This window comes from Mizuhopecten yessoensis, unplaced genomic scaffold (assembly GCF_002113885.1).
Source record: "Mizuhopecten yessoensis strain PY_sf001 unplaced genomic scaffold, ASM211388v2 scaffold11045, whole genome shotgun sequence".
Classification (NCBI taxonomy): Eukaryota; Metazoa; Mollusca; class Bivalvia; order Pectinida; family Pectinidae; genus Mizuhopecten; species Mizuhopecten yessoensis.
In genome coordinates, this window is record NW_018408851.1 from 933,828 (window position 1) to 957,387 (window position 23,560).

Below are 23,560 nucleotides of genomic sequence, written 5' to 3' on the forward strand. Positions count from 1 at the left end.
TGGGTCATGTATATACCAGGGCTTGTTGTACTGTTTACAAGTAGTGGGTCATGTATATACCAGGGCTTGTTGTACTGTTTACAAGTAGTGGGTCACATCGTCTTGTCACTCTCCATCTCCCTCTGTCTCTTAATAGTTTAAAAAAAATGTTCCATACACTGGGAAATAAAGCAATAAACACAACTTCACTGAGGCATTTTTTTTTTTTTTTCAAGTCCTATAAAACCAAGAACCGGAACTGTTATTGTTAGACCCCTTAGGTACTCGGGTACTGTAGATGAGCTGTGTGTTATTGACAAGCGTTTAAATTGATGAAGAAATGATGTCATTTGCTGATAGTTTGTATATATATACTGAACAAAAAAAGAAATGCACAATTAAATTATGCAATCAATAGCCTATGATATTTTGGGAAATTTGTACAAAATTTTATATCAATATGAAGGGACAAGTCTACTCTTTAAAATACTGTAGAAGAAAAGTCTCTGTGACGTCACTCGTGTCATCAGTAGTTACTCAAAGTGGGATACCCGCAAAAAACAAGATGACACTTCAGTACCTGGTGTGGGCACCTTTTGCACGAATCCCTGCACGGATTCTCCTATGCATTGAATTCATGAGAACATTTATTCGCCTTAAGGGAATGTTGTTCCATTCTTGTGTTAATGCTGCGATCAACTGGGCGCGGTTAGTTGGGGGGTTTTGACGTTTCCTAATACGCCTGTCCAGCTCATCCCACAGATGCTCAATGGGAGACATGTCGGGGCTATATGGGGGCCATTCCAGAGGCTGAACGTTGTTTGCCGTGAGAAAATCACGACAGACTCTGGCAACATGCGGTCGAGCATTGTCTTGCTGGAAAATTAGGTTATGACGTCTGAGAAGTGGAAGGACATGTGGTTGGAGGATCTGGTCTCTGTATCGAACGGCATTGAGGTTTTGATCCAGGACCACTAAGGGGGATTTTACTCCATGGGAGATGCCTCCCCAAACCATTACAGAAGCCCCACCGAATCTATCGCGTTCAACCACGCATGCGTCGGCGAAACGCTCACCGCGTCGGCGATATACTCTTTTTTTTCCGTCTGAGCGATACAGACAGAATCTAGACTCGTCGGTGAACATCACACGCCTCCATCGACGCATCCCAAACCTATTCGGGCCATGTCTGCGCATCCAGTCAAGACGCACTTGCCGCCCCCGTGGTGTCACAGGTGGCCCGACATAAGGTCGGCACGCAATGATTCTCTTGGCATGCAAGCGGTTCCTGGCACTTTGAGGACTAATGGGTCTGCCATGAGTACCTAAGGTATGCAACGCAATCGCCCTGTCTTGTCGTGCGGTCGTTACACGCGGATGACTGCTCCTGGGACGATCGGAAACTAACCCAGTAGCACGGAAACGTGTACAGAGACGGTTAATTGTACACGGGCCAACACCAAACTGCCGTGCGACAGCAGTTTGGCTATGACCATCCATCAACATCGCAATTGCTCTACCCCTCTGAATTTGCGTTAAGCGTGGCATCTCGGTCAATGGCGAAATCAAAATGCCAACGTGGAAAATTAATGTGGCTGAACTTAGAGTATCCGTTGAGATTATTTGTTTGAAAAAACCCGGCTTGGCTTGATCACGCCACCTGATTTAGACTAAAGAAGCTCACAATGACATCGTCACGCTTGGCTGATTTTAGGGTGTAGATTGTTGAGAAGGGAGATCGTTCTTGATGTAATACCTGACCAAATGTTCCATTATTTCTGCAGGGGGGGAACTTTGTGCGTTTCTTTTTTTGTTCAGTATATATATGAACATATGTCAATTTCTTATCTTGCCAAGCACAGGCTTGCTGTAACTAACATGCAGTAGCTGTCACATAGGCGAGAAATCGGTCAACATGGAGAGATAACATGGGGGAATATCAATAGCAACAACTACAAAATGGAAATTGTGATAACATTTTTATAGATCACATGACTTTACCATATTTTGCAGTCATTACAATGTTGTCGTATTTTTTATACATTATCTCATGTAATAACACAAGTTGTGATGTCATACTTAAGACAGTTGACATATGATGTCATGATATTTTGAGGTCACACTAAAGATAATCTGCACATAAATTTTGAAATAATGCCAGTGAAGACTCAACGAATGTCTGAGAAAAGATGTTTCCAATAATTGGAAATATTCTTGGTAATGTAATAAAAAATGTCTTGAAAATATTTCAGTTTTATTAGCTTACCTGGTGCAAAATCCATCTTCTGTCCATTGTCTTTCCATCAATTTTTTGATCGCCTTAGTCTTCGTGTTTTGTTTTATTTATATTTTTTCCTGTCACATGGACATTTAAAACCTTTCAGCGCTATATAAATATATTTATCACATAATGGGCCTGTTATCCAGTGAATTCGCCTGTGTAATATTTTTACATATGTCACTAGTGTAATATACCATGGAGCGTTGTTCATTCGCTGTGCCAGTCAGAAATCGATTGTGACGTCATAAATTGTGAATGGCGCAACAAAATGTCTGTCTCTGTTTGATTAAGCCCTCTACATTTTGGCTTTAAAACCTGTCAAAATGTAAGACTCGTTTCATAAAATCTCATATGAAATGAAAACTCATTTCAGATCCTATATATATATATATCATACGGGTCAAAGATGTTGGAAACTTCAAGCAACATTATCAATAATAGACGTGCTACTTCGGTATGTGAGTAGTGGAAGTACCTGGTACATCGAGATCAGTTAGAATAGTGGATGTGGTCAAAGGTCAACATGCATATGAGCTATACTAATTCCAGCATAAAATACTTTAAAAGACTTCGCCAGATTAGTTATAGTAAGACCCAGTTCTAACTTAAGTACAAACTTCTTAACTTGTTCTATTTATTTCATATGAAACTGAAAGAAAAACTGATTGAGAATCCTATATAAAATTGATTAATAAGCTATTTCTTTTTTTCATGCAGAGAAAAACAATTTCCTCAGGGAGGCTGTGAGTAAACTTGTACGCCGAAACTATCCAGAAATATTTTTAGAAGAAACAAAATTTCCAGAGAAAAAAGGTAATGTATAACAGTAATCAACAATACAGCATCACATACTGACATCATGTCCCAACACTGTCCCATGCTTCCCTGACAGTAATCAACAATACAGCATCACATACTGACATCATGTCCCAACACTGTCCCATGCTTCCCTGACAGTAATCAACAATACAGCATCACATACTGACATCATGTCCCAACACTGTCACATGCTTCCCTGACAGTAATCAACAATACAGCATCACATACTGACACATGCTTCCCTTTCAGTAATCAACAATACAGCATCATATACTGACATCATGTCCCAAAACTGTCACATGCTTCCCTGACAGTAATCAACAATACAGCATCACATTCTGACATCATGTCCCAACACTGTCACATGATTTCCTGACAGTAATCAACAATACAGCATCACATTCTGACATCATGTCCTAACACTAACCCTGTCACATGCTTCCCTGACAGTAATCAACAAGACAGCATCACATACTGACATCATGTTCCGACACTGTCACATGCTTCCCTGACAGTAATCAGCAATACAGCATCACATACTGACATCATGTCCAAACACTGTCACATGCTTCCCTGACAGGAATCCACAATACAGCATTACATACTGACATCATGCCCCAACACTGTCACATGCTTCCCTGACAGTAATCATCAATACAGCATCACGTACTGACATCATGTCCCAACACTGTCACATGATTTCCTGACAGTAATCAACAATACAGCATCACATTCTGACATCATGTCCCAACACTGTCACATGCTACCCTGTCAGTAATCAACAATACAGCATCACATACTGACACATGCTTCCCTTTCAGTAATCAATAATACAGCATCACATACTGACATCATGTCCTAACACTAACACTGTCACATGCTTCCCTGACAGTAAACAACAATACAGCATCACATACTGACATCATGTTGCGACACTGTCACATGCTTCCCTGACAGTAATCAGCAATACAGCATCACATACTGACATCATGTCCAAACACTGTCACATGCTTCCCTGACAGGAATCCACAATACAGCATTACATACTGACATCATGCCCCAACACTGTCACATGCTTCCCTGACAGTAATCATCAATACAGCATCGCATACTGACATCATGTCCCAACACTGTCACATACTTCCCTACATGCTTCCCTGACAGTAATCAACAATACAGCATTACATACTGACATCATGCCCCAACACTGTCACATGCTTCCCTGACAGAAATCAACAATACAGCATCATATACTGACATCATGTTCCGACACTGTCACATGCTTCCCTGTCAGTAATCAACAATACAGCATCACATACTTACACATGCTTCCCTTTCAGTAATCAACAATACAGCATCACATACTGAACTGACATCATGTCCCAAAACTGTCACATGCTTCCCTGACAGTCATCAACAATACAGCATCACATACTGACATCATATCCCAACACTGTCACATGCTTCCCTGACAGTAATCAACAATACAGCATTACATACTGACATCATGTCCCAACACTGTCACATACTTCCCTGTCAGTAATCAACAATACAGCATTACATACTGACATCATGTCCCAACACTGTCACATGCTTCCCTGACAGTAATCAACAATACAGCATCACATACTGACATCATGTCCCGACACTGTCACATACTTTCCTGCAATACATCAGGATGTTTTAGTATGCTCAAAGGTATTTTTTATTGTAACTTGAAATCCAGAAATTCAAAATATTATAGTTTAAAAATGTTCGAAGATTGCAGAAAATGCTATGTAAATTATGTATAAACATTGTGTATGTATAGGCACTATATAACTTACCCAATACTTAGTGTAAAATATACTCGTTAAAAAGTTTGAAGTAGTGTGCTGCGACATATCTTTTTGAACACCATTATCAATATGAACAACTGTTCCAACTCCCTAGGTGGTGGTTAGTCCTGTAGTTATAGCACAGTGTATAAATCCAAGGGCAACATTTCCACTGTCTGACCTTGAAGCAGTGTACCGCGATCTTCATCCTCATTAGTTTGTTATGCAGCAATTATACAATATAATCTGTGTTATAATTACTGTTGGAAGAAAAAGAAATTGTGTTCAAGGTTAACAGGTAGATTATAGTACCATATATATTGATTCCATCCTATAGATAGACTATATGTATACCAATCGTATCTACTTAATGTTATAAGATTCTCGGTTTATGATTGGATTAATATTATACAGTACTAAATATGATACCTAGGTTTGGTGATAATAAAGCTGCACTAAAGTGTAACATTTAATGTCTCGATAATTATCAGATGTCCAGGATTATTCTAAATAAAATTGTTTAAGAAAATACAGTAAAATCTGCTTCACTGTCGATCAGAATCTATTCGAATGTGTGTTGTGACTTTTGTAAGGAAAATTAACAAGAACAATGAAGATGGGGACAGTAGCTAGCTTATAGGCGTTTGACATGTACACATCTCAATTGGAGTTAACACAGAGATTTGTCTCCCTTGTTTGGGTTACATTTATATAGGAGTGGTAGTTGACTCATTTCATTGAGTTCAGTATTTGGGAGGTGCTTTGATTTGTCTGAGTTGGGACTGGTATTATGATATGGTCTCATTGAGACATTGAGTTGGAGTTGAAGATAGAAGTATTTGGCCAATTGGAGTTGAATTTATGTAAGAATGTTGTACTCATCAAAGTTGGTGGTATTTGACTCACCAGATTTGGAGATAGGTGATCATGATGAAGTTGCCTCATTTCATTTGAATAAGAAGGATTTTACTTACGGTATAATCAGTTTTCTTTAGGAATGGTACTTAACTTGTTTGAGTAGAAGTAAGGGATGGTGTTTTGCTCTGTATCTAAATAGGTGTTATTTGACTTACCAAATTTGGAGATGGGTGATGAAAATTGCCTCATTTTGTTCTGAATAAGAAGGATTTTACCTTTGTGAGATAAGATGGGTAGTTGATTTCGACATCTGAATTAACTTCGCTAGATACATTGACTGTACTTCGAAATATCTTAACCTTCATACGTGATTACCAGATTTGTGTAAGATTTTCTATGACACTGTACAGTTAATTGCATTGCACCACTGCTGTGGCTGGTTCTCAGTCTGACATTTTGGAATTCCCAAATAGGTATTGACCATGTTCTAATGCAGCCAGAGAACACATCCCTTAGGTAAAGATCGATGCAACAACTATCAGAGCTTGGGGGGCCCAGGCCATTAAGTGTCAAGTTATTGTTATAATTATCAATAAATATCACATCAGTACTAGATTAACGTCAGATTAAGACCGTCCATCTGGAATACTTTCCTCATTGCTCAGTCTTTCAAGATCTATTTTGGAGTTGACTTCTGTGGGATCAAAAATTAAGGTTTATGAATACAAACTTTATAAACAGTGGAATAATCATGATCAGTGCTATAGGCAATTCATGTTGGATGATTCCATTCATCAAATCTCTTAATTATGACATTTCAGGGATATGATACTAGCTGTTTTCATGTTGGAAACTAGACATCACAGGCGTGTGACACTAACATACATTTTGTCGCTGTTTTTATGTTGTGAAGCTTAGAGTTTGTGATGTAGATTTCATATTTTTGAAATAAATTAGTACCACATATCAGCATAATACTTTAAAAAAATGCAACAAATCTTGTCGTAAAGCAAAAGTCAGAAGAAACAGATTAGGTTATTTCAAAGTGTGTATGACCATAAGTGTTCTGCAATAAGTGCAGGGATTCAATACATATTCTCAGACTCAAAATAGGTGTGGGTTTATTAAAGGACAGTAGATAAGGATGGGCGTATTACCAGATACCAGCTTATTGCTAGATAAGTCAATAAGTAGCATAAATGTAAAAGCAATGAATCGCTTGTGGTATTTTAGTCACTTTACACTTAAGGTCACACCTAGCTACATAATTATGTATAAAAATGTATTCAAATACACATCATTTGTAATTCAAAACAAGGAAATGCACTGTAAACTACATATATGTAACTTGAATGCCTAACATTGATGGTAAAGTCTATTTGTTTTCATTCTCCTCAGATGTAGATGCTGTAATAAATGAAGACAAAAATATTGACAAAGAAGTTTTAGTAGACACAAAGGGTACAGCTGCAGAATTACTGGACGATACACCTGACGTGTCTAAGGATGTCAAGGAGACCGATAATTCTACACCTAAAGAGTCGATACCAACAGATCCACCTACACCTAAGACCGCAGCACTTGTCCACCACAAGGGTGACAGCGAAGAAACAGATCATATCATCGGCATTCCCAGGACTGATTTCCTCTTTATAAGTAAGACATTTCCTTTCTTTATAGTTACTAGATCAATGAAATCTTTCCAAATTATAAGACATCAATTTAGCAACACTGAAATTTTCTTCCTAAATGTATCATACTTTATGAGTATATTTTCTCTCAAGGTTTTCACTGAAACATCCACCTTGTTGTTATTTTCATTCATCATCACTCTCTCCTGGTGCAATTGAATGAAAAACAACAGTTTGAGATTTAGGATGCTGTTCTACAAAACTATCAACCATTTTTATTTCAACAGAAAGTATTTGAATTAAAGAGGTTTATAATACATTTATCAAGATAATATACTGTTTATTCTTAATTGAATTTAAAACAGGGGGGTTGGTTTAGTATTGTTTATCGTAGAAATGACGACTGAAAGCAATTCAATTCTTGAATAAAATGAAGTTTCGTCAAATATGAATTTCATCATAGCAACTAGCTGAACTTGAATACATGCATTGTTCTGAAACAAGACAATTTCAGCTTGTTTAGTGTTGTATTCAGTCATGTGCCAAACTTGGTACAAAGGGATTTTGAATGATGGCATTTATTTCCATAACTCATTTTTGAGTTGTTGAGCATACAGGTGCATTTCAATAATGCTAAGATGCTGTCAGAAAAGCTTTTGATGAAACTGAAATGTATGAATGATAAAGAATTTCTGTGGGATGGCGTCTAAAACGTATGAAATCCTTGTAGTATAATGTCTGGCCTTTGACTACCAAGCGTTCAGTAACACTAGGTATAGCTGTTAAGATCTGTCAATCGATTTTCCTCAACATCAGTGGCATGCTAATGGATTTCACATTTTAGTTGCAACAAAAATTGGTTTAGTAAGGCAAATTCTATTGTGTTTGTTGATAAATTCACCTACCAAAGATACAACTTATCAGGAAGATATGTCATTACCATTATAATTAATGCAATGTTACATTTTATCAAAGTGTGGTATAAATTGTCGACGTTTTATTAAAGTGTTCTTTTACACACATGTACATAAACATATGCGATGTTTCACTCAAGATTTTTAAGGAACTGTTAATGTTTATTTTCCACAATGTAGACGGACTCTTAGGTTGTTTATTTTGGTCCTTGGGCCTGGTACATTCTTAAGGATATGAAAGACACCATGATTTACAGCCTTGTGATTATATTTTATCATGCCTTTATCAGCTGATCAAAAACAATTTGGTTGCGTTCAGGTTCAATACAAAAACAATTTGGTTGCGTTCAGGTTCAATAAAAAAATTAACAATTTTCTTCTTTCCTATATTTTGTAGATCAACAAAACTTTCAAATCTAGCAAAAGCTTTCTTTGACAGAATAATAGAGTCTAGAATTTAAAAAAAAGGATGTGCATAAAGTATTAATTGAGGGAAATGCATAATTATTCCCAAATTGTATTTTTAGCTCACCTGGCCCGAAGGGCCAAGTGAGCTTTTGGCATGGTGCATCGTCCGTCCGGCGTCAACTTTTAACTTTAAACAACTTCTTCTCAATAACCAAGAGGCCAAGGCTGATGATATTTGGCGAGTAGCATGCTGGGATGAAGGGCTACCAAGTTTGTTCAAATGAATAACCTTGACCCACTTTCAAGGTCACAGGGGTCAGGGGTCTCAAAATCTTCAAAAAAATCTTTTCGATTAACCAAGAGGCCCAGGCTGATGATATTTGGCCAGTAGCATGCTGGGATGAAGGACTACCAAGTTTGTTCAAATGAATGACCTTGACCCTCTTCCAAGGTCACAGGGATCAAATGTCGTAAAATCTTCTAACGACTTCTTCTGAATAACCAAAAGGCCGAAGGTACTGATATTGGTCCTGTAGCATGCTGGGATGAAGGGCTACCAAGCTTGTTCGAATGAATGACCTTGACCAACTTTCAAGGTCACTTGGGTCAAATGTCTTAAAATCTTCAAACAACTTCTTCTCAATAACCATAAGGCCCAGAGTACTGATATTGGGCCTGTAGCATGCTGGGATGAAGGGCTACCAAATTCAAGTTCAAATGAATGACCTTTTCCCACTTTCAACCTAATGTCCTTGTTCGACATTCAAGGTCACAGGCGTCATATGTTTAAATCTTTTAAGAGGCTCTTATGAATCAAACACTGATATTCTGCCTGTAGCTGTTATTTAGTCCACTATTAAGATTACAAGTGTGAAATTAATACCAGGTGAGCGATGCAGGCCCATTGGGCCTCTTGTTTGTGTTTGTAATTTTACAAAACATATTTGATTCAGTTTTGCAAAACCTACTTTTCTTTCAGCAATAACGACGGGATGCAGTTTAGCTGCCTTTGTTGGACTAATCATTGCTGGGGTTTGCTGGTACAAGTAAGTACAATTACACCAAAATACTGATTTTCTGTTCATGGTACCAAATGGAAATTTGTTGTAGACGAGTCTGTGACATGCAACAAGATGGATAACCACTGTGACATACTCTCCCTCTAAGGAAAGACTTTTGTCCTGGAGCAAAGCCACACTTGTGAGAGCAGCATAAATGAGACTTATCTTGGAGTACCTGCCAGGAATCTAACTCAGGATTACAGATTTAATACTCAAGAGTCAAGTGCTTTACTGATGGAGCTCAACAAGAAATTCCCTGTAGTCAATTTAGTAGATAACATCTGGATAGCGCTGTGACACTTGTTTTCACAAATTGTAAAAACTTGTGCATCAGAATGTGTCCCAAAGTTAGAAAGTGAATTCAGTTATCTAAGTGTTTTCATACTCAGGCCTCAGGTTCTAAAACAGTTGCTCATTAATGATTTGACACATTCATAGTCAGTGTGAAATGATGTAATTCAGATCTCTTTCAATTTTGTGATTGGTATCAAATTTAATGCCCTCTTTCCAATTATAATTTATATTCATAGTCCATTTAATAATATGTTATGGGGGGGGGGGGGGGGGGTTTGAATGTAGTTTACATTTGTTCTACGTGTAAAAGGATGTAAGGCTTTAATTAAGCTTAAGTGTTTTCAAGTAAATGGGTTATTTACATTGTGTAATGGTAGAATGGTAGAATGGTATCATGTGTTTTGTGAAATGTTTAAAGTGTATTAGGTTTATGTGACTATTTAATCATCTGACACTCAGCCTCTATCCAAATAGTATGTAGTAGTCATGGTAATGTACTGGAGAATTTAATGCTGATAGTATATCAGATATTGTGTTTTAATGGCATAGAAACTTTGACGCAAGTTGTTTAAACCAAACCTGTCTATACATTTAAGAGGACAGTTGTTCTTCTTTATGGGAAATTGCAGTAGTAAAAATGGTGACACTGATTTGTTAATGTAGTAACGAGGTAACAAGATGTTGTAGTAATGAGGTAATAAGATATTGCTGTAGTAACATGGTAACATGGTGTTGTAGTTACAAGGAAACAAGTTCTTGTTGTAGTAATGAGGTAACAAGATGTTGTAGTAACAAGGTAACAAGTTTTTGTTGTAGTAACGAGGTAACAAGATGTTGCTGTAGTAACATGGTGTTGTAGTAACAAGGTGTTGTAATAATGAGGCAACAAGATGTTGCTGTAGTAACATGGTAACACAATGTTGTAGTAATGAGATAACAAGATGTTGTAGTAATGAGGTAACAAGGTTTTGCTGTAATAACCAGGTAGCATCAGGCTGCTGTACATAGAAACATGAGATAGGGCTAGCAAGTGGTGTGACACTGGCTGTAGAAATCAATATAAGGGTATTTTGTGGAATCTAGCATGGCAAAATGAGTAAAGTAAAATTTCTAAAGGATATTTATACCAGTTTGTCTGTCTTGCATCAGGAAATGTTAGAATTGATCTCAATATGTATATCACCTAAACACTTTCTCTGGTAAACTAGACTTCAAGGTTAGGTGTACGCAGAGGTTATTGACACGACAGCACAACATATTGACTTCATAAGGGATGACTGAGTTAAGCTTGTCAAGGACATGACAAGGGCTCTCCCGATAGGTTTGTATAGGTACTTCTAGTCAATGGGTTGCTTCCAACTCTAAGTTGAGTTTTTGTATCATTGTTCACATCACCTTCATTTGAATTTAATGGCCAACCATGTTCATTTTCATGTTTAAAGTTCCTTAATTGAAATGAATCGGTCACCATAACAAAAGAGTAAAACAAAGACAATGCTTTAATTCGTGTATTTTGTTCAAAGTGGTGTGCCTGTTAATTGTATTCCACAACTACAAGCCATACTCTACTTCATTTAAACCTCTCGTTTGACACCTCTTCTGGCATGGTACTGTGTACAGTTTAGCACATAGTCAGCACTGTGTATAACACAGCCGTTGTTTAGTGTGGAACCAGCTCCAACTCGGCTGTGACATAACAGCTCCAGATTCATGGTAATTTTATAACTTCTCTTCATTTCCATGCAAAGTATAGAGTCCCAACAAACACACAAATCATTAATCAAGATTTCAGAGATAATCATGTTTTTTTAACAAGCACCAAATTGTTGGTTTCATTGCCATTGGAGTTGGTTGTGTTTTACAGAGCTTGACTTTGTTTCAGTCTATAAATATGTTGCATGCAGACTAAAGACCGCAGTTGTTATATAGTTATCTATGATCGGTAAACAGGGGGAATTTTTTATGTTCATTTCTGATGTTATGTATTTGTTGCAGTAGACAGTACACACAGATATTTTATATACTTTCGTATTTCCATTAATTGAATTTGTTCCAAAATTGTAAGCTGTATTACTATTCTTATACCTGGTATATATGCGTGCACATTAATGTTTGTTGATTTAGCATTAATCAGTATTCGTGTATCAGAATTGTCAATTTAAAGGATAATTTCTTTAATAATTTGTATACCAGCTAATGAAATACCAAATGAAGTTGTTTGGACCAAACCTGTTTATACATTTAAGAGGATAACATTAATAAAAAAAGCCATTCATTGGAGTTAATGCTGTTATATAGCAGTAATTTTGATGTTGATTGGAATTTTTGGTCATTAGAGTGCTCATTGGAGCTGACACACCTACAAGTTTGACAGTTGACAACACACAGATATGCGGTAGAATTCCACAGTGTTAATTCCCACCGACACGCCCACACACAGATAGAGCAGATTCAGGGTATCTTATCTACTGTAACTTGTCTGACGATTGACGCTGGGTGATGAATAAATCATACGTTTCCCCTTGATCTTGTCCCTTGTGGTTTCTCTGTCCTAGCACACCCACAGGTCTGTGTCTGTACAGGGAAGCACACCCACAGGTCCGTATGTGTACAGGGAAGCACACCCACAGGTCTGTATCTGTACAGGGAAGCACATCAACAGGTCTGTATCTGTACATGGAAGCACACCCACAGGTCTGTATCTGTACAGGTAAGCACACCCACAGGTCTGTATCTGTACAGGGAAGCAAACCCACAGGTCTGTATCTGTACAGTGAAGCACACCCATAGGTCAGTATATATGTACAGGGAAGCACACCCACAGTTCTGTATCTGTACAGGGAAGCACACCCACAGGTTTGTATCTGTACAGGGAAGCACACCCACATGTCTGTATCTGTACAGGGAAGCGCACCCACAGGTCTGTATCTGTACAGGGAAGCACATCAACAGGTCTGTATCTGTACATGGAAGCACACCCACAGGTCTGTATCTGTACATGGAAGCACACCCACATGTCTGTATCTGTACATGGAAGCACACCCACAGGTCTGTATCTGTACATGGAAGCACACCCACAGGTCTGTATCTGTACATGGAAGCACACCCACATGTCTGTATCTGTACAGGGAAGCACACCCACAGGTTTGTATCTGTACAGGGAAGCACACCCACATGTCTGTATATGTACAGGGAAGCACACCCACAGGACTGTATCTGTACAGGGAAGCACACCCATAGGTCAGTATATGTACAGGGAAGCACACCCACAGGTCAGTATATGTACAGGGAAGCACACCCACAGGTCTGTATCTGTATAGGGAAGCACACCCATAGGTCAGTATCTGTACAGGGAAGCACACCCATAGGTCAGTATATATGTACAGGGAAGAAACCTTTTTGGCAAATTTCAGTACAGAAATCTCCATGCAAAATCCTATCACTATCGTGTGATATAATTAATGCCATCAGTGAAAGGTGACAACTAATCAACGGCTCTGACTGTTTGTGTTAAATCTGACGACAGGGACAAAGCTGTTTGTGCAGACAAATACTACTGACCTTTTGGACACCCATAGGATAAACAATGTAGTCTGCTACAGACTGAGTTATTATGGTCTTTTTAGATCGTGATTCTTTTAAGTATTATGAACATTTATATACAGAATCTTCTAGGTAAAATTTACCTTAACTGTTTGAATTTCAAAAGGGCATAATTTTTAATCCAAACTGAATAAATATGATTTTAAAAATATGTGAGTTAATGTCCATGAATATGGTCAACGATTTTCTGTTCAATCAGTTATCTAAATTAATGTAATAGCCTTTTTACCAAGTTTCCTGTATTTAGACTGGAAGCACTGCTAAAAGGCTAATGTCCTGTAACTATTCCGGGATTAATGACTGTCAGACGGTGGTAAACCTATTAGTGTCTTCATGGTGCAAATGGTTCTGCACTTCATATTGACGCTAAGGGTGATGTGATTTGCTTACCGTTCTCCTCATACTCCATTGGGCTATAAGCCAGACTAAGGCAGAGTAATATACATCAACTGTCAGCAACACACAACAGTATCAATGGAGCTGCTTGGAATCATTCAGACAAGGATCTTTTCTGAACTGGAACCGCTAAATTAATCAAGTCTTTTACACTAGTATAATGCTAAACTATTGCCATGTTATCAATCTTCATTTTTAGTCTGATTCTGTTTTGGACTCCAGTTCATCAGTGATAGGTTTGACCACTATCATTATTAAAGCTCGGAAGAGAATTTAGGGTTTGTCTATGACTAAAGCTGGCTTGTGTTTACTAGAGTGTAACTTATTCCAGAAATTCTGAAATAATATATTTTCTGAACAAGCAAGGAAAGTAGTTTCTAAATAAGCTGGCATAATAATTCTTAAATGAGTCAAGAGAGTAGTTCATGATTGAATCAGAAAATTAATTCCTGAATCTGATGGTAAAGTAGTTCATGAGGTATCAACTTGGGATGGTGGTTCTTGAATGAGCACGGATAATAATTTCTAAAGAGCTGTGATAGTAATTCTTGACTGAGTTCCAAGTATATATAGTTCCTCAATGAGTAGGGATAGTTCCTGAGACAGAAAAGTCATTCATGACTGAGTTCCAAGTATATATAGTTCCTCAATGAGTAGGGATAGTTAAGTTCCTGAGACAGAAAAGTCATTCATGACTGAGTTCCAAGTATATATAGTTCCTCAATGAGTAGGGATAGTTAAGTTCCTGAGACAGAAAAGTCATTCATGACTGAGTTCCAAGTATATATAGTTCCTCAATGAGTAGGGATAGTTAAGTTCCTGAGACAGAAAAGTCATTCATGACTGAGTTCCAAGTATATATAGTTCCTCAATGAGTAGGGATAGTTAAGTTCCTGAGACAGAAAAGTCATTCATGACTGAGTTCCAAGTATATATAGTTCCTCAATGAGTAGGGATAGTTAAGTTCCTGAGACAGAAAAGTCATTCATGACTGAGTTCCAAGTATATATAGTTCCTCAATGAGTAGGGATAGTTAAGTTCCTGAGACAGAAAAGTCATTCATGACTGAGTTCCAAGTATATATAGTTCCTCAATGAGTAGGGATAGTTAAGTTCCTGAGACAGAAAAGTCATTCATGACTGAGTTCCAAGTATATATAGTTCCTCAATGAGTAGGGATAGTTAAGTTCCTGAGACAGAAAAGTCATTCATGACTGAGTTCCAAGTATATATAGTTCCTCAATGAGTAGGGATAGTTAAGTTCCTGAGACAGAAAAGTCATTCATGACTGAGTTCCAAGTATATATAGTTCCTCAATGAGTAGGGATAGTTAAGTTCCTGAGACAGAAAAGTCATTCATGACTGAGTTCCAAGTATATATAGTTCCTCAATGAGTAGGGATAGTTAAGTTCCTGAGACAGAAAAGTCATTCATGACTGAGTTCCAAGTATATATAGTTCCTCAATGAGTATGGATAGTTAAGTTCCTGACACAGAAAAGTCATTCATGAATGATTTTAGGTAAGACTTTCTAAAATGATTTTGGGTAGGTAGTGTTTTTGAAGATGATTTGTCTCCAGAGCTTCTGGACATCTTTTATTGTTCTGGTACGGTAAAGGTGGCTATGATGTATCACTGTCACTGATTTTCTTAGTTTTAACAAAACACTGTAAAATCCATTTCTTAAGAATTATCCTGACTACTCTGAAACAGAAAACACACAATCAATTACAAATCAATGACACTTGAACGTATGTGCTGTTAAATTGTTTTATAGCATTACTGGAATCAGCTATAATTTAAGGGTTTATTTCAACACTTTATTGACAATTGCATCAAGGGATTTGAAGTATTCAGGCAGCATCCCATATTGAATGTTTTACTACCTTTGAATGATTATTTTTTAACAATGATGACGTAATTATCAATAATCTAAGCTGAGTGCGTTAAGTGGTATTTGCTTTGTAGAAATAGGAAGATGATAAAGCAGGAAATAGGCGGTATACAAAGTCTAGGCTTCTATTAGCTTACATAATTACAATGATTAAAATGAAATGCTTAATTGTAAAATATGTTTTGCTTGAAACAAGTTTTTGGTCAGATAGATTTGTGATGGATCTTTGATTAAATAATAGGTGGTCTATTTTCTTTGTAAAATTATAGCCAAGATATAAGAATGATATAAAGTATGTTATTAACTCAAATGTATTTGCAATTTACAATATTGAACTTTACGTCACCAAAAACAAAGCAACTTACTACATGTATTAATTTTACTTAAAATTCTAAAGCTTGAATTATGCTCAAGCAAAGTCGGGTACATCTAATTATTGTTTATACTTTCAATGGAAGAGGCATCAGCTGCTAGGAATGCATTGAAGTGCCTTCAGATATTTATCACAGGCAAACAGGCAGCATAACTGCATCACATGGCTGTTGCCAGCAAAAACACTTCGTGTTGAATCTCCCTGGAATTATGCATTTTGCATTCATATTGTCTCTATGATTGCTGTCTGACAGATGTTCAATACTTGTACTTACATTTAACTTTGAAATAATTAAATTAATAAAAATGTATTGTAAAGGATGGCGTACCTTAAATATGATACTGTTATTGTGGGCTGCTTCATTTAATAAAACAGCCACCTTAAGCTTCCAACGAAGTCTGGCAGTAGCCAATATTAACATTATGATGTAACAACTTCAACATGTCAATGCCAGTGTATAATGGCATTCGTTATGCTATGTCTGCCATTGCTATGCGATTTGTGTATGTAGTAGTGATGCTAGCTTTATAACATTTAGCTCTACGTATATTGCTAGTGTTTGATAGATGATGAAGCCGGCCTTGTGATTGATCAGAACAGATAGGGGCTGTGTGACAGATGTCACACTTACCCATTGTCTAGGGGTTTCACAGATCTATATTCAGCACGTTTCATGTTGACATACCTCCACATGTTGATCGCTCCATCTGGCGACAGCCCAGCACACAATCACGATGAAGTATGTAATTAAGCACATTTCCTTCCCTATCTGATTTTCATTCTCAGTTTTAATTTATTGGCTTAATAATTTAGGAAGTTTTAGTTGGCTTCAGGTATTGCTTTGTGATCTGTCTAAATGTTTGAATGTACGTGTATGGTACATAGATTGGAGTTCCAATGTGTCTCTTGTCAGAAGTGTTTGCCATCTTAACATTTGGAGGGTATGTATTGTCCATCTCTTTGACCTTTCTATCAACAACCATTGATATAAACAATTGTTCCATATTACTTTGATTATAACGGGAACACATATATCTAGTATCTTTCTGTTATTGCTGATCAAAGTCTTACACACATGAGCTGTTTGACATTGCTGTGGTTTCTCAAAGGTTTTCATATCCTCATCTCAAATTGCAGTGATTTCTCCCAGATCTTCACGTACTGTGTCTTGTATAGGATATATATTCTTTAACCTTGATGTGACAACCCTTTTCTTTCAAAATACTGTCATAGCTCACCTGTATTAAGTCATATATTTTATATTTTGTATTTTGTATTTAAAAGCTCAACACATAATAGCTTATACATAATGATAAAATTAATGTAATTCTGATGTTTTATGTAATGGCCTCCAGGTAAAACACTTCCAAACGAGATAACTACCTCAATTGATATATACAGTAGGTAGAATATGACTGAATGGTCTCACCAGAGACAAATTCCATACTCTGTATCATATTCATCTTAATTGACATGGTTGCTGTACAACAATAATGTGGAAAGTGGGCATAATACATGCATGTAGCGTTTCTACAGTAATTATATAAAGTGAGCAAAAATGTGAGCCTAGTGCACGGTTCATGTAAGGTAATTCTCATCGATACCCTGATGTGAGCACCATACAAATGACCCTAATTCTGCTCAGTCAAGATGTCCTAATCCTGACATTTCGGGGATAAATTCAGTTTTTACGGTTGCTAAGTAAATAAGTACGTCAAATTGGCTTGGCTTTATGAATTCAGTAAAATTTGATTTAAACTGTCACACACTTAAAACATCGTGATCATTGCTGTACAAAAGTTAAGTAGAATTGAATTTAACAGTGTGTCTTACAGTGAAAAGAAAGCGTGAGTGAGCTACTACTCTGTGACAAGGAGGTAGCATGGGTAATCCAGTAATTATGTCCCTGGTCGCGACTATAAACCTCCCTTCTAATTACAGTCTTTACTCGCCAAGGCTTCCCATTCATATCAAGTCAATAAAACAGTCCTTTAATGGAGAATATGCATGTCTACACGCCATTGTCTCCCATACACAATATCCTCTGGTATTACACTGCCTCTCTGTCACCGATATCTCACACTTCATACTGTTACTGGAACTTTCTCATGTAGATGAGTTGATGTTACTCCAATTGATTGTGGTCTTGTTAGTATGAAAGAGGTGATAGGCTTTAAAGTAGGGATCATTGTGTTCTTAATCTTGGAATCTGTCTTTTGAAGAGAAAATCTCATGAAATTGGTTGGTGTGAGCTACAGTTTTAGTAGAACTTTTGTGTGGAATGTACTTATTCGTCACTTGATCAAAGTATTCATGCCATTTTTGAACATTTTGCAAAGAAAGGGAATGATATTCCATTAAGTGCGATGTGTATTTGGGAAATTTTCATGATCAGGATAAGTATAGCTACTTCAAAGCCTCCAGATTCCGTCTATATTTAATCAGTTGCTACATTTGACAGGATATGTTCTTAAACAGACTTTGATGTTCTGTTCAATGACCTGTGATTGTAAAGGTTTCACTGCTGGCATTAATCTGTGAAGAAAGGATGTTTGGGTGCTCAGTGTTTGATCCTGACTATAGACCCGGATATATAGAGTCACAGGAGACATTAGGTAATGAGGAGACAGTTCCAGGATAAGAAATGTGGTGGTCCTCGAGACTGTCAGGATAAGTGATGTGGGGGACCTCAGGACTGTGTCAGGATAAGTGATGTGGGGGTCCTCGAGACTGTGTCAGGATAAGTGATGTGGGGGTCCCCGAGACTGTTCCAGGATAAGTGATGTGGCGGACCTTGGCACCGTTCCAGGATAAGTGATGTGGCGGACCTCGAGACTGTTCCAGGATAAGTGATGTGGGGGACCTCAAGACTGTTCCAGGATAAGCGATGTGGTGGTCCTCGAGACTGTTCCAGGATAAGTGATGTGGTGGTCCTCGAGACTGTTCCAGGATAGGTGATGTGGGGGACCTCGAGACTGTTCCAGGATAAGTGATGTGGGGGACCTCGAGACTGTTCCAGGATAAGTGATGTGGTGGTCCTCGAGACTGTTCCAGGATAGGTGATGTGGGGGACCTCGAGACTGTTCCAGGATAAGTGATGTGGCGGACCTTGAGACTGTTCCAGGATAAGTGATGTGGCGGACCTTGACACCGTTCCAGGATAAGTGATGTGGCGGACCTCGACACTGTTCCAGGATAAGATGTGGCCTGAGTTCTGTATCTGATTCAGACAGTTCAAACTATCATTGATGAGAATGGTGCTTTTTCTTGTAGCTTCAAGGCTCCACATAAGTTAGTGTGAATCAATTAGGAAAGATGTTATCATAATCTAATTTTTGTATTGTTTCAAGGGTAGACTGTAATTGAAAATCAGTTACATAGACCAACTGATCACAGATTGTCAGCATTGATTATTGAGACAAATAACAGCAAAAAAAACAACTGTTAACCAAAAAAAATGTTGTTGTTTTTTACTTAGTGAAAGTTTTCATGATTAAATGTATAAATAGTATAAATAAAGCACTGTCTTTGTCCTAATGCTATAGATCTGTATAAAGACTTTGACTTTGAAAATTGACATAAATTCTTGACCAGTCATTACAAATCATTCATGGATTAGTTTACCGTTATTCTTCGCATATTTATCAACTAATCAGTTTCAAATAAGAATTCTATTCTACGGTTAAGTTGCATCACTGGCTTTTTTTCCTTCAAGTGTTTTTGGAGACTATGATATATAGCTACATTGTATTTTATATAGGATGTGGCTTACCTATAGACTTTTTGTTTTCTATTTATATCAGTTCAAGAATACATTAAAAATTCAAAACGATTTAGTTAAAAATATGTTGAATCAAAAGTAAATATACTAGATATCACCTGCACGTAGTTAGCATTGTGGTACTTTGATGACACAGCAGTGGATCGCATCCGGGATAGCAGGGAGCCTGGTAAGCTCGGAACTCTTAAGGAGGCCAATGATGTGTGATATTTATACTTGTTGAAAGCGGACATTATGGTATGGTGCATTTTAAAGAAAGCTTCAAGGATGTGACCATTGTGTGATGCGGTCTGCTGCGTCATCAAGCTGCTACAGTGTGGAAACATGCAGGTTGATTTCAAAGCTAATTTTAAAATTTGTTTTAGTGACTATATGATATGCATCATAGACAGAAGTTTCAATATGAAAATAAAAACTATAGATTGTTTATGTAATGTTACAGCGTATGTTTATATTATATACAGGTTACTGAGACCTGAAAGGGTACATTCAATACAAAAATTATCTATAATTTTTTACTGTGCAGCCATATGTATATTTCATCATTATTGCTTTAAGGGAGAAGGCCAACTTTAAGTTTTATAACTTGTGTCTAATCCCTTTTGTATTTTTTGCAAATAAAATATGATTGAATCAAAACCTATAGACTGGGGGATATAGTCTGATTTACCTAAACTTAAAATCCTGCGACGGGTTTAAGCAAACAACTATTTTCCTAATATTGGCCTAGAAAGTTCTTTGTGGAGGTATTGAATCAAGACAATACAAAACCTGCCTATTAAGCATACATAACCACCTTATGTAAGCTTACAATAATATCATTGAGTATCAGTCACTCCCTCAGCCACTCCCTCAATCTCCATCAGTATCTGTAACTATGTGACATATGATACATATATGGATTGGCTAATGTATTAAGATTAGAATACATTATCTCCTTTTACCCCTACAGTGACTCTCTAACTAACCTAAGAGTTGCTGTTGAAATTATTTTAACTTTAGTGGCATGATAAAATAATTGAGTCGGTTTGTAGTTACATTGAGTCAGTTTCCTGTTTCATTCCAACCCCACTCACATATCTTTTGTTTTCATTATGTCAGGAGACAAGTATAGGTGGTGTTGATAAGGTTAGTGTGTTAATGGCTAAGAGAAGCTCTGTAGACTGCTATAACTACTGTCTGGTATATAGCACACTATAACACACTAACCTGTGTTAATGGCTAAGAGAAGCTCTGTAGACCGCTATAACTTCTGTCTGGTCATAGCATTATGTCAGGAGAGGTATGTAGGTGGTGTTTATAAGGGTAGTGTGTTAATGGCTAAGAGAAGCTCTGGAGACCGCTATAACTACTGTCTGGTATATAGCACACTATAACACACTAACCTGTGTTAATGGCTAAGAAAAGCTCTGTAGACCGCTATAACTTCTGTCTGGTTAAAACATTATGTCAGGAGAGGTATGTAGGTGGTGTTTATAAGGTTAGTGTGTTAATGGCTAAGAGAAGCTCTGTAGACCGCTATAACTACTGTCTGGTTATATTTTTAGCATTATGTCAGGAGAGGTGTGTAGGTGGTGTTTATAAGGTTAGTGTGTTAATGGCTAAGAGAAGCTCTGGAGACCGCTATAACTACTGTCTGGTTATATTTTTAGAATTATGTCAGGAGAGGTGTGTAGGGGGGGTTTATAAAGTCAAGCTGTTAGTAGCTTAGAGAAGTACAACACAGTACAACCTGACAGATAAGAGAAGTACACTAGTACAGTACAACTTCACATATTAGAGAAGTACTCTTACACATTACAACTTGACATATTAGTGAAGTACTCTAGCACAGTACAATATGACAGATAAGAGAAGTACATTAGTACAGTACAACTTCGCATATTAGAGAAGTACTCTTACACATTACAACTTGACATATTAGTGAAGTACTCTAGCACAGTACAATATGACAGATAAGAGAAGTACTCTAGCACTGTACAACATGACAGATAAGAGAAGTACTCTAGCATATTACTAACACTAATGAGTCTGTTCATATAGTGTTGTATCTAGAATGAGTGTAGGTAAGAAAAGAACACAAGCACTTTACAACTTGACATAGAAGTATACAACAGTATACAACAACTGTCTGTGAGTTACTAGGTGCTGAACCATAACACTTAGTAGCAATATGTATCTAAATGCAAATGCCAAACATCAGGTCCTAGTAGTAAATTGAAATCAACTTAATACCAAACATCAAATCTCATTGACAGTTTTTATGTTACACCAAATATTAGATCGAAGAAACTATGAAAAAAACTAAAACTAATTTTTCTTGCTAGATTTATTATGATGGCATTTTGATAAAGTTAGAGATTTCTAGGTAAAATATCGTAAATATCAGAGAGTGTTCATATAATATTAAAATGAAATTTGTGCTATAATTGTGCAATGGTATACCCACATGTGAAGGTTTTCCCCGAAGAATAGGATTACATGTAGATGGTGTATGCAGGCACTGTGAAGCTGATACTGGGTCTCCATTTCCCTTTAAGCCTATGGAAACCTTTGGCGGTCTTGTATCTATTATCTGCCCACGCAATTCCATCCGAGGAGAAATTAAACACTATATCCTTCAGAGAATTCTATATGGGGACACTGCAAAATCAATTCTGTTGACATTAGCTCACAAGGCGATGGCAAGGCATACCAAATTACTGATGGATTAGCCTGGAATCTGTGTTTAGGATATAAAAACAAATTGCAGATTTCATTTGGCACATTTATATCTGTGGGGCTTCTATGAAAACAGATATCCGAGCTCATATGTTGGGAAATAAGTGTTATATTGGGAAAGGTGTTAGCTATAGAGGTGTGTCAATGAATGAAACAATACCATACATGATATGCCCTGCTACGTCCATTTATTGAGTTTGTGTCAAGGTCATTGGACTGGTACTGCAAACAGGTATAATGCTGTAGCAAATATCCTTTGATGCCAACCTCACCTCAGTGATGAAGCACTTAGCGAATACATGAGCTTGTTAATTTCGATTCAGATTTGTTTATTTCACTGTCTACAATAGAAAAGAGCTCGACTTTGCATTCAAAGGTCATCATTGATTCTGCTTAAAATTACAACCAAAAATCTTTGATGATACTCTCAGCCCTGAATGTTAATAATAGCTATAATGTAATGTTAAAAGTAAAAAACCTTTTTGAAGTGTTATTATTTGTTGCATAATTTATAAATCAAATGTTACATTAATTTACTATAATAATGTTGATCATAACATGTAAACTTGCAATTAGGCATTAGTTTTCCCTTTGGTTACTGTCAAAACAAGTTCAGCATTATATTTGCCCTTTAGTTACTATTAAAATCAGGGAAAATGTGTTTAGAGCCCTTGTTAGGGCAGTAGCTGTTGATGATAAGATAGAATAACAACCTTACCCCACCCCACCCCA

At 37.1% G+C, this 23,560-nt stretch overlaps 1 protein-coding gene across 2 annotated transcripts in view; it reads left to right on the plus strand.

The window, feature by feature from the left end:
• Positions 1 to 23,560, plus strand: part of LOC110464996 (neural proliferation differentiation and control protein 1-like) — a 69,098-nt gene that overhangs the window by 16,999 nt on the left and 28,539 nt on the right. For both annotated transcript variants that reach the window (XR_002464565.1, XM_021520535.1), the window contains exons 2-4: positions 2,978 to 3,073; positions 7,153 to 7,410; positions 9,687 to 9,753. Coding sequence is in view for 1 of the 2 variants with exons in the window: in XM_021520535.1 (XP_021376210.1) it covers positions 2,978 to 3,073; positions 7,153 to 7,410; positions 9,687 to 9,753 (421 nt within the window). In the remaining variant the exon portion in view is untranslated. The remainder of the gene's footprint in view (positions 1 to 2,977; positions 3,074 to 7,152; positions 7,411 to 9,686; positions 9,754 to 23,560) is intronic.